General features: G+C 42.8%; 2 protein-coding genes across 2 annotated transcripts in view; one reads left to right on the forward strand and one right to left on the reverse strand.

Moving 5' to 3' along the window:
- LOC134338189 (homeobox-containing protein 1-like) overlaps nt 1–5,612 on the forward strand; it is a 73,903-nt gene extending 68,291 nt beyond the window's left edge. Inside the window, exons 11-12 of the transcript XR_010016164.1 lie at nt 4,818–4,895; nt 5,019–5,612. The gene's annotated coding sequence lies outside the window, so the exon portion shown is untranslated. The remainder of the gene's footprint in view (nt 1–4,817; nt 4,896–5,018) is intronic.
- On the reverse strand, nt 202–16,456 carry ppie (peptidylprolyl isomerase E (cyclophilin E)). Its single transcript, XM_063033837.1, has 10 exons — nt 16,409–16,456; nt 11,901–11,999; nt 11,503–11,546; nt 9,967–9,993; nt 9,250–9,331; nt 6,781–6,884; nt 6,082–6,205; nt 3,026–3,211; nt 1,663–1,805; nt 202–390 (listed from the first exon to the last, which is right to left on the reverse strand). The coding sequence occupies exons 1-10, from the start codon at nt 16,437–16,439 to the stop codon at nt 322–324; spliced, it is 909 nt and encodes a 302-aa protein (XP_062889907.1). The 5' UTR covers nt 16,440–16,456; the 3' UTR covers nt 202–321.
- Between the last annotated feature and the right edge of the window lie 1,296 nt (nt 16,457–17,752).

The following is a 17,752-nucleotide window of genomic DNA, read 5'->3' on the forward strand; positions in this document are numbered from 1 at the left end:
TTCATGGACAATTAGAAATGTGCCTAGTGTTTAAATCTAGTTACATATGATTCTCGAATGTTCAAATGTAGAATTCTGTTGTAAAAAGGCCTGCAGTGGCAAAAGCTTTTAAATCTCCAATTAATGAGAAATGTGGCCCTGATAGTTTTTACACACAAAGAACGGGAAAACACAAACAATTTTCATTGTCTCCGCAAAGAGAAAGATGTATTTTTAAAAATTAATTTATTATGAATGTTGATATATATTTACAATAAATTTTCACATTAACAGTGAAAACAGGGGAACACTGCAATCCACAGATGCTAACAGCCGCTGCCATCACACGTATTCTCCACAGTCTGAAATTATCACTTTCTGTTTAGGCTTTCCATCCTTTGTACCTTGAGCCTGGAAATAACACACCAGTTATAGATATTTCAGGAAAAACAATCTTGAACTAAACATTATTAACAAACTAAATTGTTCATTCAAATATTTCACTTCAAAGACAAATCACATTAATTTTGATCCTTTTGAAGTAGTGACCACAAGATTAACAAAATTTGCTGCGGCCAGACTATAAATCAATATATTGAATGTTTTTTCCATTCATGTGAATAAATTTCAGTTCCTCTCCAACATTTCACTTCTGCCGAATTATATTTAAATTTTCAAAGCAATTATTCTTTTAAAAATGTGGTCACTGTGGTTTTTCCACCCACCACCAAAACCACCATAAAAATTAAAGGCATTCCATGTATGGTTAACCAATAACCTCAAACAGCTCATTCTTCCAGATTTCACTTTTATGAGCTTTTCTTTTGGTTTAGTTTCAGCTGTTTGTCAAACCTGTCTCTTGGTTCACATTCTCTCCAGTCCATCCTTGCTATGTACATGCCAATGAACATTATTCCCTCCCTCTCTCCCTCTATGACGCAAGTCTCTATTTTCCTGACTTTTGCAAAAAGTGTTTTGTGTTCGTTTGCATCACTGCTGTGCCAGTACCTTGTTGTTCCACCATCTTGTCTAAGTGGTGCTATTTTCTAGATTTTCCCCACCACCAATGAATGCCTCTCTCTCTCCCTTTTATTGTGCCATTTAATTATTGGAGGGAACTAGTTGAGGTTATTCAATAGTTTCAATATCAAGTGAATGATTATATTTCCTTAAAATAATTCAAAATCATAGAAACCAGAATCTGTGTTAATTTTATAAATATACTATATTTGTAACATGCACAAAATCAACTACTTGATGCATCTTAAGTAATATAATTTACTCATTGTTATAACTTAATCAATTCTCACTGAGAAGGAATACGCCATTTAAAAAAACTAAGCTTTAAGTTTTCTTTCCATCTGCAAGGCCGACATTTCTCACTTATTTGGTGAACATGTGCACCTCAAGGCAACCCAAGAGACACTGGCTATCACTGCAGCAAAAGAAATTACTGGGAATATCAGCACTATTCACCTATATATGCAATTCCACTGACTGTGACTGTACTGGAGAAAACAACAGCTAACGTGTTACAACAGAGGTTCCCAATCTAGGGTTTACGGACCCCTTGCTTAATGGTATTGGTCCACAGCAGAAATAAAGGTTAGAAGACGATCAAAGACAAGAGATTATAGAATTGGAAAAATAAAAAGTAGAATTACACTGGGGTTTAATACTCACTTCCATCTGTTTGACAATATCCATTCCTTCCAGAACTTCACCAAATACTACGTGCTTTCCATCCAGCCAGTCCGTCTTTTCGAGGGTAATGAAAAACTGAGATCCATTTGTGTTTACTCCTGAGTTTGCCATTGAGAGTAAACCTAAACCAAATGCAGAGATCATCAGCTCAACTAAAGAGTACAAAATTCAGTGGTTTTGACCCAGTAGAGCAAGATCCTATTATTCCTAAGCTGCTTAAATAATGTTACATGATTTTTGCAGCTGTCAAGACAATGTCCTTCAAGAAATTAAACCAGCATACAACAAGGCATTAAATTAAATATTAATTCCATCCAAAAAAAATTACTTTTGAAAACAAAATCTTAGGCTTCTTCAAAAATTCCAGATGATGTCTGAGCGCCCATGTGGCACGTTACCACACTGTTTGCAGGTTAAATCCTTGGATTTTATTTTATTAAATAGGCCCCTCTGGTCCTTCGAGCTGTGCTGCCCGGTAACCCCCGACAACCTGATTTAACACTAACCTAACCACAGGAGAATTTACAATGTCCATTTAAGCTTCTAACCAGTACAGTCTTTGGACTGTGGAGGCACCCAGCGCACCCAGGGGGATTCTTGCCCAAACTGCTCAGTGGGAATAAAGGTAGAAGTCGCAAGTGACTGCAGTATTCTCTGAAATTAGGAAAGGAAGAAAATGACAGTTCTACTCTTGAATCCAGTTGGTACTGGAAGAATTAGCTTCTGTTGTGATGCCCCTACACCTGCCTGCCAAGATTCCTCATCTAAAATCAACTACAATTCTCTCCAAGCAGGCACAGCAAAGGAACCAAAGGAATCCCGCTGCAGCTTAGACAAAATATGTGTGAGGTATACAACCCTGACACATCTTTCCCACAGACAGCCACGAAACAAACAGAGCTGTGGAACCCGTTGTAAGAAAGACATCAACCCCCCCCCATGCACAAAAAAGAATGCACAAAAAAAACGCGTGCAGCAGCAAACAAAAAATATGAGCGAAAAACACAAAAATCAGAAGAGTCCAGGCATATTCAGTTTAGCTCAGTGTTCGTTATCTGTAGGCCGCCCCAATTTAAAATCTCCCAAAATAAATAGCAACAATGGAGCAACCAGGAACATATCATTAACCAGAGTCCAAACCACAAACCGTGTCAATTAAATGAGTTCATTTTTTTAATTACTTTTATTCTTCAGCAGCAAAAGGCAAGCCTCTTAGTTTGCCAGTAAAACTGGCCATGACAAAGCTACAGAGAATGTCAGACCTTCAGTCTTTACATCAATCACTTTCAACGCCAACAGAATTACCTATGTTTTTTCAAAAATAAAGTAGAAATCACATTACCTGCCCCAGAGTGTTTCAGAATAAAGTTTTCATCATCAAACTTTCTGCCGTAGATGGATTTCCCTCCTGTGCCATTGTGATTGGTGAAGTCACCGGCTTGACACATGAACTGGGGGATAATCCGATGGAAACTGCTGCCCTTGAATCCAAATCCTTTCTCGTGTGTACAGAGGCAACGGAAATTCTCTGGGAAAAATGTTTTATTTAAATATTTACACAAGGACAATCTGTGAGATCTTTCTATATTAATTATGCTAGTCATTTACAAAATCAGATTCCTAAGCATCCCATTGTGTACACTTTGTGATAACTGCAAGCGATAAAAATCAGTCATTTGGAGAAAGGCCAAATCCAATGTGACGAGGAGAGATTTAGCCAAAGAACACTGGGACTAAACTTGGCAGGCACAGCCATAATTGAACAACTGGAAACCTTTAAGTTAGAGATGTCTCAGCTACAATCTAAGTATATTCTCCTCATGGTAGGGAAATTAACAGAGACCTCTAAATGACGGGAAAAAAACGAGCAAAGTAATGCAGCAAGAGAAAACATATGACAGATTCCAGTCTAATGACGTGTGAATCTGGGACCCAAGGGGCAACTTCTTCTACGCAGAGAGTGAGGTATTTATGGAACGAACTGCCAGAAGGAGTGCTTGAAACAGGCGCAATAACAACATGTAAAAGACATTTAGGCAGGTACAGTACATGGACCAGAAAATATTAGAGCAGAGTTCCCAACCTTTTTTTATGCCAGGGACAAATACCATTAACCGAGGGGTCTGCGGACTCCAGGTTGGGAACCTTTGGCTTAGAGGGATATGGACCAAATGCAGACAAATGGGGCTAACTTAGTAACCTTGTATGGTTCAAATAGTGTGGCTAACTGGGGTTGTAAGGCCTGTTTCCATGCTGTATTAACTCCATGAGAGAGGACTTTTAGTTATGTGGAGAAGCTGGGATTGTCCTCATGGCTTCAAGCACCTTGAATGGTTTAATTAGTGTAGCTAACTGGGGTTGAACGCCCTGTCTCCATGCTGTATTAACTCTATGACAGAGAACTTCTAGTTATGTGGAGAAGCTCGGTTTGTCCTCTGCAGAAGCCGAGAGGTTGTAAATTGACCCAATAGTTTTAGTTAATTGTTAAGTGAGGGAAATTGTTCCCATTGATGGAGTGGTTAAGAACCACAGGATGCAGAATGAAGGTGATCAGCAAATCAGTGAGAAAAGGAAAAACTCTTTACAGCCTCCAATAGATTTATGGATGTTTCAGGCAGTGATGTCTGATGCTTAATGTTAACTGGGCTGTTTTACTTAACTTAAGAAAGACTTGTGTAGATAAAAACTCATGAGTCCACATTACATTCAACTGATAAACCAGTTAAAATAATCTAGATTAGATAAACAGAAATTTGAACTGATTCCATGAAATCACAACATTTGACAGGGATGGCAAGACAGGTGATGTGTTGTAACTGCAACACCCGAGCATTGCTGGAGATCTGATTTCTAGCAAACGCTTCTGCATCTTGAAAAGCTTCAACCCAAGAGGTGTTGAGTGGGAGTGCCAACTGCGGACATTGTATTACACAAGGGGGTCCCAGACCCCTCGGTTAATGGTAGGAGGTCCATGGCATAAAAGAGGCTGGGAACCCCTGTTTTACATTAGGGAAGGGAGATACAGATGGTTTGATCCAGGAGGCAGGTGAGGGAGTGGCCTGGATTTGGACAGCGGTTCAGCAGGGACGAGGACCCAGGTTGCAGGAGCCTCAGCTTGTCACTTTATCCAACAGGTCCAAGGGACTTGTAGGCTCAACAGCTGCTCTGACTCAGGGGGACAGGACTGGTTGCAAGACACTAACGAGGATCAGGTAATCTATATCTTTTTGAATTGAGTTAATTTCAAATCTTTTGTGTTTTTCTAGTATATTACATGTTTTATTTGTTTTCTCTTTCTTCATTAACTTTTAACAATAATGAACATTTAAACTCAGTGGTCGCTGGATCAGCCTTGGCTGTGACTTCACAGATGCCAACGTGGAAGGTCTTCAAACACGCAGCCTCACCAGAGACATTGCCCCGGAGCTTTTATTCAATATTGATGCTGACTTTGTGACTCAGGGCTTCCAGAAAATTCCAAGCCAATTTTGCAGAAAACTATCCTACATCCTGTTAAGAAACCCACTCTCTCTTGCTCTCTCTAGTACAAGCTGGTCTGTTCATTATTTACGTAGTTAAAACCCATGAGTAACATCGCAGGGTTTTTGCCAACTCATCATCATTATGTGTCGTGTCTTGTAACATGGGCAATCATGGTCTTTCCATGACCATGATTGTTCTTGGCAAATTGTTCTACAGAAGTGGTTTGCCATTGCCTTCTTCTGGGCAGTGTCTTTACAAGATGGGTGACCCTGCCCATTATCAATACTCTTCAGAGATTGTCTGCCTGGCGTCAGTGGTCACATAACCAGGACTTGTGATCTGCACCGGCTGCTCATACGACCATCCACCACCTGCTCCCATGGCTTCACATGATCCTGTTTGGGAGGGTAAGCAGGTGCTACACCTTGCCCAAGGGTGACCTGCAGACTAGTGGAGGGAAGGAGCGCCTTACACCTCCTTTGCCAACTACTTCTATCCTTTCCATCAATTCACTCAGAAGCAGAACTGCTGAGGCTTCAGCCTTTGTAGGCTCATTTGGCAGAAATCAGGTGATTCACGTGTAAAAACTGAACATACAGTATGTTTGCTTTACCTCAAGCTGTGCACATTCACAGATCTTGGCAATTTCAGTTCGGATTTTTATACAATAGAAAGCAAATCCTCCAAAACCATCATATTCCAAAAAGGGCAATTCAAGAGAGTATCTACTATGAGCATAAATATATCATTAGCAGGAGCAGCCCATGGTCTGTAGTCTGGCAGGCAGCTTCGGGCGACTCAGATACAAGGTGGGTGAAAGGAAATAAGTGTAACTAACAAGGTGGTTACAAATAATAAGGACACACGTACGTGTGTGTGTGTGTGTGTGTGTGTGTGTGTTATATAACTGCTTACCTACAGTCATTGGAACAACATCAGCTCGCAATAAAAACCGTATTCTACCAACAGGTTTATTGCCTATTTTGATGTCCATGTAGACTTGAGGATTGGCTCTTGATTTTTTGGCTGGTGGCTCACCCTTAAGAAATAATTATTTTTAATGAATAAATAATTATGAACAAAAAAGGTACTTTCAAATACTCAAGTGTTGACATACATTTGTATAAAATAATAAAATCAAATACTATTTTCCCGATCTCACCAAAGTCATGTGCGCAATTGATTTCATACCATTTGTGTTAATTGTATTGTACATCTAAGAAAATCCAATCAAAAATATCAATGTTATCTGCATATTTTTACTAAGAAATCGTGGATTTCTACTTTGTGTCTTAGCAGCATTCCATGATTTTTAAGAGAAGGCAGTTAATGCTTGGATTTCATAACTTACGAGATGCACATTTAACACAGATGTTTGTGAATTACTGAGCTGGTTAAACATGGTGCTTATACAATGCAATAAGACAGACTCCTCTGTCATTTACCACAGGCCTGCATCCATCTCACTCTCCAGATACCACTTCAGCCTTTGCCAAGTTTTGTATTAGGGCATGCCAGAACTAAAATAACCCGTTAAATGGTGCCGGTCCAACTGCAATACCTCCTTTATGTGGAATTATTTTGCCAAAGTGTTTCACGGTGACTAAGCCTCACCTCCTGCGTCTGTGTTTCTCCACTGTCTCCTCCACGCTCATCACCTTCAGTTTCCTCCAGCGTCTTTCCAGCAAATTTCTTTAACCAATCGTCGTCCGACCACACTAGATTGAAAGGAATATCACTTATATTTCAGTTACAAAGCGCAGCAATTATATTAATGCCTCTAGTTCAGTGAGGCTTTATATTGCAGTTGGGGCATGGTGAGCAGTTTTAGCGCTTTATCTCAGAAAGAAGCCTCCAAGAGGACCACAGTCTTGTCATTGGATTTGGAGGCTTGTGTGCCTCAGTGACCCAGACAGCTACGTTGGCTGGAGTCAGGGCTCTATGCTTTGGCTCTTGGTAGAGTCACCCATGCCAAACAGGTCAAAGGGTAGAGGATAGACCTGCATGACTGATTGGAGTAACAACTGAGCTACTGACGCAATGAAGGAAGCCTTGGACACCACCAGAGATGCAGGACCTTCATTGCTGCCGTAAGCGCCAGCGGCGTAACGGGCAGTAGATAGATAGCAGATGACTCATCAAGTCTGCTCTACCATTCCCTCACGGCTGATTTATTATCCCTTTTAACCCCATTCTCCTGCTTTCTCCCCATAACCTTTGACCCTCTTACTAATCAAGAACTTATCAGCCTCTGCTTTAAATATATCCAATGCCTCCACAGCCGTCTCAGGCAATGAATTCTACAGATTTATTACCCCCTGACTAAAGATATTCCTCCTCTTCTCTCTTCTAAAAGGACATCCCTGTATTCTGAGGCTGTGCCCTCTGGTCCTAGATTTCCCCCACTACTGGAAACTTCTCAACGTCCACTCTATCAAGGCCAAGGGCTCCCAGCCTTTTTTTACGCCATGTACCCCTATCATTAACCGAAGGGTTTGTGGACCCCAGACTGAGAACCCCTGATCTAAGCCTTTCAATATCAATCAGATCCCCTCATTCTTCTAATCTCCAGCAAGTATAGGCTCAGAACCATCAAACGCTGCTCACAAATTAACCCTTTCATTCCCGGGATCATCCTTGTGAACCTCCTCTGGGCTCTCTACAATGCCAGTATATCCTTCCTTTGACTGCCTACTACCCATCATGTCGCTGAAATTTAGGCTAGCAATGAGGCTCCTTCATCTCTGGTGGTGTCCAGGGCTTCTTTCATCATGTCAGTAGCTTCCTCTTCCTTTTCACTTCTGTCAGTCATGGGAGTCCTGGACGGAGACTCAGGAATACCATTGCACTCAGATGCAGAAGGATTTTCCTTTGCTGTTTCCATAACAATTTTGTTTTACCAGTCAGGGTTGTTAGCCCGGAGCTGAATCCCTGAACCTGGAGGACCGGTGGACCACTCTTAGTCTGACCTCTACCCTTTGAGCTGCTTGGCAGGGGTGACCCTACCAAGAGCCAAAGCATAAAGCCCTGACTCCAGACAACACAGCTCTCCATGTCATTGAGGCACACAAGCCTCCAAACCCTACTGCAAGGTTGTGGTCCTCGTGGAGGACTTGATAAGCCAAACGGCCTAATTCTGCTCCTATGTCTTATGGTCAAATTTTCTTCTCTGAGGGTTGAAAGTCTGGAGCTTAAAGACTCAAAAGGCAGTGGAAACAGAGTCTTTGCATATTTTCAAGGCAGAAGTGGATAGATTCTAAAGAGTTGGGGGGGGTGAAAGGTAAAGGTTATCACAGGCAGCCTGGATGCAGAGTTGAAGTTACAATCAGATAAATCACAAACTTGCTGAATGACAGAAGATGCTCAAAGGAATGAGTGGCCTCCCTCAGCTGCTAATTGACAATTCATAGGCTCTACCAAAGTTATTTCCAAATCTCTCCCCATCGAACCTGTTAGCTGCTGCTTGAACCTCTCCAGGCTGTTTTTCTGGCTGCTCGGGCTTGCTCTTAGCAACAAAATAATCTTGAGCAAGGTCGTGAATGATGATGGATCTCACCGCGATAAACCGCGTATTACTGTCTCTGAATCTCTCAGCCTTTGCAGTTCAGCACCTCCCCCCCGGACAGCTCAGCAGCACAGATTCTTCGATGCTGGAAATCCTAAGCAACACACACAAAATGCTGCAGGAACTCAGCAAGGCAGGCAGCATCTAGGAGAGGGATAAACAGTCGACGTTTCGGGCTGAGGCCTGATTATCACTGCTTTTGAAGACAAGTACATGCAACTGACCCTATTTAAAGACTGTTTGCTCTAAGCACAGTGTAGTGTCGAATGCCACATACTGGTATGCTAGTTAGAAGCTGTTTGGCAACAGTCTCCTGCCTCAGTTTAAATAAGTGAAAGGAATCCCAGCTATTTTTGCAAATAGTTTCTGCTCTATAAGATTTGTCCCTAATAAGCAGCTGCCCCGATTAATAGGTGACCTAATTAACCAGAATCCACTGTATATCCTGTAGTAGCTATTTAAGTTCTGTCAATAAGGAAAATACTCATTCTATGTAAAAATACAGTTTTATTCCTCACCTGCTCTTGAGGATCCCTCTTTAATTCGCATAGGTTTTGCCAGATTTACTCGGATTGTCCTTCCAAAAAGTTCAGACTCATTCTGGTAAATGGCATGAAAATAAAGACAATTAGGCTAATATTATGCAGGGTGTATTTGAATATTCTTCACTTTCAGGCATATCCCTCATTCATTGTTACTTGATACTTTAATGGGTATCAGTTCGCAACCATTTTACATTATTAACTGTAGGAGCTATATACCTATGCTCTGTCTGAATTATATTTTGTGTACATGTTTTATGGGTTATGGTAATTTGTCGCACGGGTTGGGGTGTGCTAGAAGCAAATTAGTATAGTTATGTATTCATACTTTGTCCTAGTTAGTTAGCTTAGTTAGAGGCAGCCGGGGCATGGATGATATTTTTTGTTGACCGCTAATTAGAACACTAATTACTCTTATTCCGTTTATTTAGTTATTTCGCTAAATTTGGATGTGCTAATTTCTAATATCGCTGTAAGGTCTTTCGTTTTTGCTGGTTTAGTAACAAAGGATTGCACGGTTTTTTCTTTGACCTGGAGCTGAGTTATTTGGAAGCGCGTCACACAGCGTTGAGCCCCTCGATCAGTCCAAAGGGTTTGGCTTTGTTTTCAAGTAATCGCTACATTAACAATGATTTTAAAATATCGCTCTCTATAATAAAAGAATGCGAAGAAGGTACACCATTTGCCACCTACCATGTTATCAATGGCAGCTGCAGCATCCTAGAAAAAATAAGTGGAAAGTTGTAAGCTATCAATAAGCAGCATTCCAAACCTATTTTCTTTTATTAACTGAAAATTATATTTCAGCAGTGCATTGGAGGGAGAAGATTTTATTGATCATAACATCGGTGGATGAAATAAATGCCTTAAAAATACAACTAAATGTGAAGCAATAGACGGTAAGGCACTAGACCATTTCACTGTTTACAGACATTTTTAGAAATATAAAAAGTCTTTCTCTTCCTGAATCAAGAGTACTTCTGTTACAGATGGAGCAAACGACTTTGGGAGTGGGGTGACACAACCATGTCTTCATTCACAATCCACACTTCACACCTGTTCCCACTGGTAACAATATCGCACAGGAGTAAAAGACAAATTGTAGGAGGAACTCAGCAGGTCAAGCAGTGTCTGGAGCCATGCAGGGTGCCGACCCGAAAAGCCATCCTGACGAAGGGTCTCGGCCCGAAACGTCAACAGTACCTCTTCCTATAGATGCTGCCTGGCCTGCTGCGTTCACCAGCAACTTTGATGTTTGTGGCTTGAAATTCCAGCATCTGCAGATTTCCTCGTGTTTGTGTTTTTAAAAGCCATCCATTTTTCTGCCTCTGCAGAGGCTGCTTGACCTGTTGAGTTCTCCCAGCAGTTTATTTTTCTGCTCTAGATTCCAGAATCTGCAATCTTTTTTATCTACAATATCAAGCAGGTGTCCTTGGAACATGAAACTAGGAAGCAGAGGTCATCTTTATACCAAATATCCAGTACCTCCAGCTATTCCGCCTCCCTCCCATTGTTATCTTAGTGTTATTCATACCTCCTGTTACTCAGAACTTTCGCACAAGTCTCAACATTCAACACAACTACAGATGAAAACTAGGGGGAAAACATGCACAAATATTACCCATCTTAAACAAACAGTAAACACATTTTTTATGTTGACACAAATGCTGGAAATCTACAACAACACAAAATGCTGGAGGAACTCAGCAGGTCAGGTAGCATCTATGGAGGGAAATGTCCAATGTTTCAGATTGAGACCCTTCATCAGGACTGGAAAGGAGGGTGGGAGATAGTACAAAAAGATTGGGGTGGGGGGGCGGGAAGGGGTGAAGAAAGAACTGACAGGCGGTCAACGGGTTCAAATGAGAGGGGGTTGAAAAGTGGGAGAGGGAGGGGATGGTCTCTTAGCTGGTGATAGGTGGAAATGACAAAAGGATGAAGAAGATGGAATCTGACTGGAGAAGATCGTGGACCATGCAAAGAAGGTGGGTGATGGGCAGATTGAGAGCATGGAAATGGAGAAAGAGTTAATTTATATAACTTGGTCAAAAAATATTTGCTCGCTGAAATCCATAGCTTTCACCCATGGAATATCAATAATATTTCCAGCTGGACACTTAGAAAATAAAATACGGAGTGGTCTTCAAATTAGTTTCTAGTATGCATATACTGATGATTGGCAGACTAGTTTGATTTCGGCTATTAGAAATATAAAAATAACTAACTCACCTCGGCATTCTCAAATTCAATAAATGCAAAACCTCTGTGTTTCTCTAAACAGGAATAACATAATTTAGATTGTTAACTATTTTACAATCTTTATTACCAGATTTACCAATATAGAACACCAGGTATCACAGAAAACAGCTGTCATCATACATACAAGAGTGTGCTGTAAAATCTAGAGCTAATTTACTTTTACAAATTTTAAATTTAGATCTTTATATATTTAAAATTAAATTTAGAGGTTTAAGTTTTCGGACAAGAATTCTGAGACATCAGAACTCATTCATTAGAAGTGTTCAAGTGTAGCAAAAAATTCTAAATTACAAAGGAAGTAATACTTATTAAATTTGTTGCATTTCTGATACTGACCAGAGCACAGTGAGGTGAATCTGAGCATTTACCTGTCTCATAATCCAGCGGAATTTGAATGTCCATGACATCTCCAAATGGAATGAAAGCAGCATGAAGCACCTTCTCGTCCACCTCTTCAGCAAGGCCACCTATTTAAAATGACAAACATACCTCAGTTTCTTATGCATAAACACAAGAGGTTCTGCAGATGCTGGAAATCCAGAGCAACACACACAAGATGCTGGAGGAACTCGGCAGGTCAGGCAGCATCTTTAGAAATGAATAAAGAGTTGACATTTCGCGCCGAGACGTCGATAGGAAACTGCATTGTCAGTATTTTATTTCTTCTCAAGAGCATGAGCATCTGCATGTGTTAATGTCCACATGTGTAGCCCCTATAGGATTCACGACCTTCAACTCACCTGCCAAGACAGAAGATGAATGCATTTAAGACTGAAAATCTTAAACATAAGAAAGCCTGCAAATGCTGGAAATCCAGAGCAACACACACAAAATGCTGGAGGAACTCAGCAGGTCAGGCAGCGTCCAAGGAAAAGAATAAACAGTCGATATTTCAGGCCGAGACCCTTTTTCATGACTGAAAATCTTCCATCCTTTTGTGGAAGTGCCTCAGCTTCCTCCGGGATGCATGTGACAGCCCACTGGTCGTTCAAAAGGCAAGGAATCTGACCAAAAAAATCAGTGATAACACCTCTTCTGAAGTAAAATGCAGTAAACTATCACCGCAAATAATGAGGAAGGAAGCGAAGGCAAAGCCAATTCAAAGGATGGGCCATGCGGGTGCATCGCAAAGCCAAAAGACAACGTGTTCAAGACAGGGGTCGCGGGCGGCACTGGGGTGAGGGATTTGGAGCGGAGTTGAGGTGGAAGAGTTTCGATGCCTCAGGATACGAGATTATATCACTCCAAGTGTGAGCCAATTTGGTGAGATCAAGATCGGCTTCAGGTCGTGAGGCCCAAGAGTGTCCGGGTCCTAGAGCGAGGCACTACCCGGTGCTGGGTCAATTTAAACAGCAGCACAGAGAGGCTGGAAGTGCCGAGGCCGTGAACTGCTCCGTCTTTAGTCGTCTCTGCCAGATTTGCAGCATTTTGGCCCACTAATAGGATGAACTGAGATCGAGGCTTGGGCCTACTCCGGGAAGTGGGAAGCTGATCTGGTTATCGTCTTTCTTCTTTAAATTGGGTTATTCGGGTTTCTTGCTTTGTGGCTGCCTGCAAGCAGGCAAATTTCAAGGTTGCAAACACGAGGAATTCTGCAGATGCTGTTGGCAAGACACATCAAAGTTGCTGGTGAACGCAGCAGGCCAGGCAGCATCTCTAGGAAGAGGTACAGTCGACGTTTCAGGCTGAGACCCTTCGTCAGGACTCTCAAGGTTGTATAATTTATACATTATTTGATAATAAATGTATTTTGAACCTTGAGTCCTAACAGTCTAAAGCCAAATGCTCAGACTAAAGAACAAACCTCCATTACATCTCTCTATAACAAGATGTCCAGTTTCCCAGTCCAGTTAAAAAGTTTGAAATCCATTCACGAAGTCACCAAGACTCACAGTCTCCAGAGTTTCAAGTGTGAAAGCAGCGCAGTGATGCTGCTGCTGTATGACCGTGTTAAGATTATGGTCAAAGCATCATCCATTAAAACCAGATAGACCTTCTTGGGGTAGACATTCTATCATCTGGATGCCCTTTGATAATCATTACAGTAATAATTCCAAGTTATGGATGGCTTTGGGGGACATTAATAAAGCTGTTTCCTCATATCACCACTGACCTGGATACACTGGTGCTACTTGCATGGAGTTTGCACATTCACCCTGGGAATGCGAGGCTTCTTGCTTTGTCCCACATTGCATCTCCTTCAACCTTGTTTAATGCATCTGGTGCTCTCGACGTGGCCTCCTCTGCATCAAAGAGGCCAAGGGCATGGAACAAGCAAATGCTTTGCCAAGCACCTATGCTCCATCCGATACGGCCTTCAGGAATACCCAGTGGCGAGCCATTTTAATTCACCTCACCATTTCCCCCACCCACCTCTCTCCCTCAGCGTTAAACACAAAGCAGGACAGCACACAAATCAACACACCATTTTGGGGAGGAACTCAGCAGGCCAGGCAGCATTTATGGAGAGGAATAAACAGTCCATGCTTCGCGAGACCCTTCATCGGGACTCGTTAGGAAGGGGGAAAAACCCGGAATAGGACGGCGAGGGACAGAAAGAAGTACCAGCTGACAGGTGATAGGTGAAGCCAGGTGAGCGGGACGGCGGGTGGTTGGGGGAGGGGGAGATGAAGTGAGAAGCTGGGAGGTGATAGGTGGGAAAGATAAATGCTGAAGAAGTAGTAATCTGAGATGAGAAGAGAATGAACCATGGGAGAAAGGGAAGGAGGTGGGGCATCACAGAGAGAGAGCACTTCATATCCTGTCTGGGTGGAACTATGCCATCTAAAATCTTATGGCAGGAAATTCTCCAATTTCAGGCGAGCTGCTCCCACCTCTGTCCTTCTACTTGCTCCTCCTCAGCTTCCCACCCTCACCAGCCCACATTCTCCTCTTGCCTCTTTCCATTCCCCATCTTCCCCTCCTTCACCTTCTCCTTCTACCCATCACCCTTCCCCTCCTCCCTTATTTAGCTCAATGCTCCACGTCCCTCTCCTGTCAGATTCCATCATCTTCCATCCATTATCTCCCAACTCCTCTCCTCTCCACCAATTGCAAATCACCCTGCTCACCAGCTCTTACTCAACTACTTCCTCTTACCTGTTTAATTCCCCTCTATCATAAATTTCAGGTTGACACCATTCCCCATCGGGGGCTCCCAACCTCTTTTATGCCATGGACCCCTGCCATTAACTGACCCCAGGTTCAGTCAGACTGAGAAAGTCACAGAGCATCAAAATGAGTCATTTGGCCCAACTGATCCATGCTGACCGAAGCTAGCTCCCTCTATTGGCAGCTGGGTGTGCTGGTTGTTAACATAATCAATGCATTTCACTGTTATGTTCCAACATACATGTGATAAACAAAGCAATCTGAACTGTGAGTGACAGAATCCAGGGCGTTTTGATGGGAACGGGGTAGTTATAAAATTTCATTAGTGTAAATCCGACCTTTCATTAATGCAACAATTGAGAACCAGCATTCAATCCTTTCCCCAGGGAGGGGAATCTGGAACCAGAGGGCATACGTTTACGGTAAGGAAAAGATTTAACAAAACTTAGGGGCAACTTTTTTTATTATTATTAAAGTTCAAAGTAAATTTATTATCAAAGTACATATATGTCACCATATACAACCCTGAGATTCATTTTCTGGTGGGCATACTCAATATATACATAATAGAATAATAAAATCAATGAAAGACCACACCAACTTGAGCATTCCACAAGTATGCAAAAGAAAACCCGCCTTGCAAATAAAAAAGAAAGAAATAAATAAGCAAGCAAGCAAACAATATAGGGAACATGAGATGAAGAGTCCTTGAAAGTGAGTCCATTGGTTGTGGGAAGAGGACACTGATGGGGTAAGTGATGTTGAGTGAAGTTATCCACAAAGGGGATAAGGGCCTGATGGTTGAGGGGTAATAACTGTTCCTGAACCTGGTGGTGTGAGTGCTGAGGCTCCTGTACCTTCTTCCTGATGGCAGCAGTGAGAAGAGAGCATGACCTGGGTGCTGGGTTCCCCGATGATGGATGCTGCTTTCCTGCGACAACACTCCATGTAGATGTGCTCACTGCTGGGGAGGGCATGATGGACTGGGCTGTATCCACTACTCTTTGTAGGCCTTTCCATTCAAGGGCATTGGTGTTTGCATACCAGGCTGTGATGCAGCCAGTCAATACACTCTCCATCACACATCTATAGAAGTTTGTCGAAGTTTTAGATGTCATGCTGAATCTTCACAAACTCCTAAGTAGAAGTGCTGCTGTGCTTTCTTTGTAATTGCGCCTACGTGCTGGGCCCTGGATAAATCCTCTGAAATTACGGCACCAAGGAATTTTAAGTTGCTGACCCTCCCCAGCTCTGATCCTTTGATGAGGACTGGCTTATGGATCTCTGGTTTCCTGCTCCAGAAGTCAACAATCAGCTCCTTGGCCTTGCTGACATCGAGTGACAGGTTGCTGTTGCGGCCCAGGGGTTGAGAGGGTTAACAAATCGGCCACTATGGAACAGACTTGATGGGCCGAGTGGCCTAATTCTGCTCCCATGTCTTACGGTTTTATGGGGATATGGATAGGAAAGGTTTATTCGGGATATGGGCCAAACGCGGACAAATGGGACTGGCTTAGATGGGCACCTTGGTCGGCGTAGACCGGTTAGGCCGAGCTCTCTGCCTAGGTGAAAGGTCTCGGCTGCTTCCCTCCACAGCCGCTGCTCGCCCCGTTGAGATGCTCCCGATCCCCCGCGTCCGCAACAGGAAACCCCCCGTCAGGAACCGACACCTCACGCCCCATCTGAGCGTTCACCAGGTTAAACCCGCTGCCCCTACGGCCGCTCTTTTACCCCGAAGGGGCAGCTTCAGCCTCTTTTCACTCACCCACGTACAGCACCCGCTTGGTCGACGCCATGTTTGGGTCGAGCTTCCCCTCTGAACTCTAACCTCCGACCTGGGGCGGTGCCAAAGGGACAGCGAGGTCGCTGATTGGCTCCTGCACTTGTGTAACAACTCGGAGAAAAGGGATTCCTTAACCATCCGCATTTTCCCCCAGTGTGAACACTGGGGAAAAAACATTTAATTGGTGTGTGGAGACGGGCGGAGGTTGGAACGAGCAATGTTGGAGAAGCGAGGGTGACAATTTCCTGTCGCTTGCATTGAAACCTCATAGAGCATCAGGACAAGAACTGTTGTGATGGGAAACGGCAGCTTCCTTGTAAATGACGTCTCTCTCCTTCTCTCCCCATCCTTGTAAATGACATGTATTAGGCTCCTTCTCTCACATTCTTGCAGTGATTGGCAGCTCCAGATTAGTGAATCCTAGTTGTCTCTGGGTAAACCACAAGGTTTTTCTCTAATATCAGCCCAATGGTATTGCATGCATCTCTGACAGCACATAGATTATAATAGAATGGTAAAAGACCATCAACTTGCATTGTAACTGTTTCTCTCAAAGTTCAAATTTATTATCAGCGTACATATATGTCACTGTATACTACCTTGGGATTCATTTTCTTGTGGGCATTCACAGTAGATACAAAAAGAACAACAGAATCAATGAAAATTACATGCAAAGACAGACAATGTGCAAATGTCTGACTGCAAATTAACAAAAAAAATATGGGACTCGAGAGGTAGAGTCCTTGAAAGTAAGTCTGTAGGTTGTAGAGTAAGTTCAGTGTTGAGGGGAGTGAAGTTCAGGTGCCTGATGGATGAAGGGTAAGAACTGTTCCTGAACCCGCTGGTGAGGGACCAAAGGCACCCGTACCTGCCTCTGGCTGGCAATGGTGTAGAGAGATCATGGCCTGGATGCTGGGGGCCCTTGATGGTGGATGCAGAGTTTCTTGCAGATGTGCTGTCCACAGATACTGCTGCTGTGTTTTATCCATGGCATGTTCAATCAGTACTCCTCCACCACTACCAATTCTTCCCTTGGACATGTCATTCAATGAAACTACACATGTTGCAACTTCCCACCTTGTGCTGTTCAGGGCTCCATTTACCCCCAGCTGAACAAATTAATTTTGCTTACTATATTGACTGCACACAAGGTGACTAAATACAGACCGGGTGACCAGCTGTTAACACTGCTCCAAAAGTGCCACCCAATCTTCTGATCTCTTGTCATTTCAATTCTCTATCTCATCCCCTTTCTGAATGCATCTTTTGTTTCCTACATTATTCCAGTATAGCGCAACAGTACTAGTAAAAGAAAAGCACTCGTCT

Source organism: Mobula hypostoma, chromosome 26, assembly GCF_963921235.1.
Source record: "Mobula hypostoma chromosome 26, sMobHyp1.1, whole genome shotgun sequence".
Classification (NCBI taxonomy): Eukaryota; Metazoa; Chordata; class Chondrichthyes; order Myliobatiformes; family Myliobatidae; genus Mobula; species Mobula hypostoma.

Coding starts and splice junctions, on each gene's coding strand:
- ppie (XM_063033837.1), bottom strand. CDS start 16,439: ATGGCGTCGACCAAGCGGGTGCTGTACGTGG. Junction 6,885..9,249: donor AGAGGGATCCTCAAGAGCAG/GTGAGGAATAAA, acceptor CTTTCAATCTAG/TGTGGTCGGACGACGATTGG. Junction 391..1,662: donor ATATTGTCAAACAGATGGAA/GTGAGTATTAAA, acceptor TGTTATTTCCAG/GCTCAAGGTACAAAGGATGG.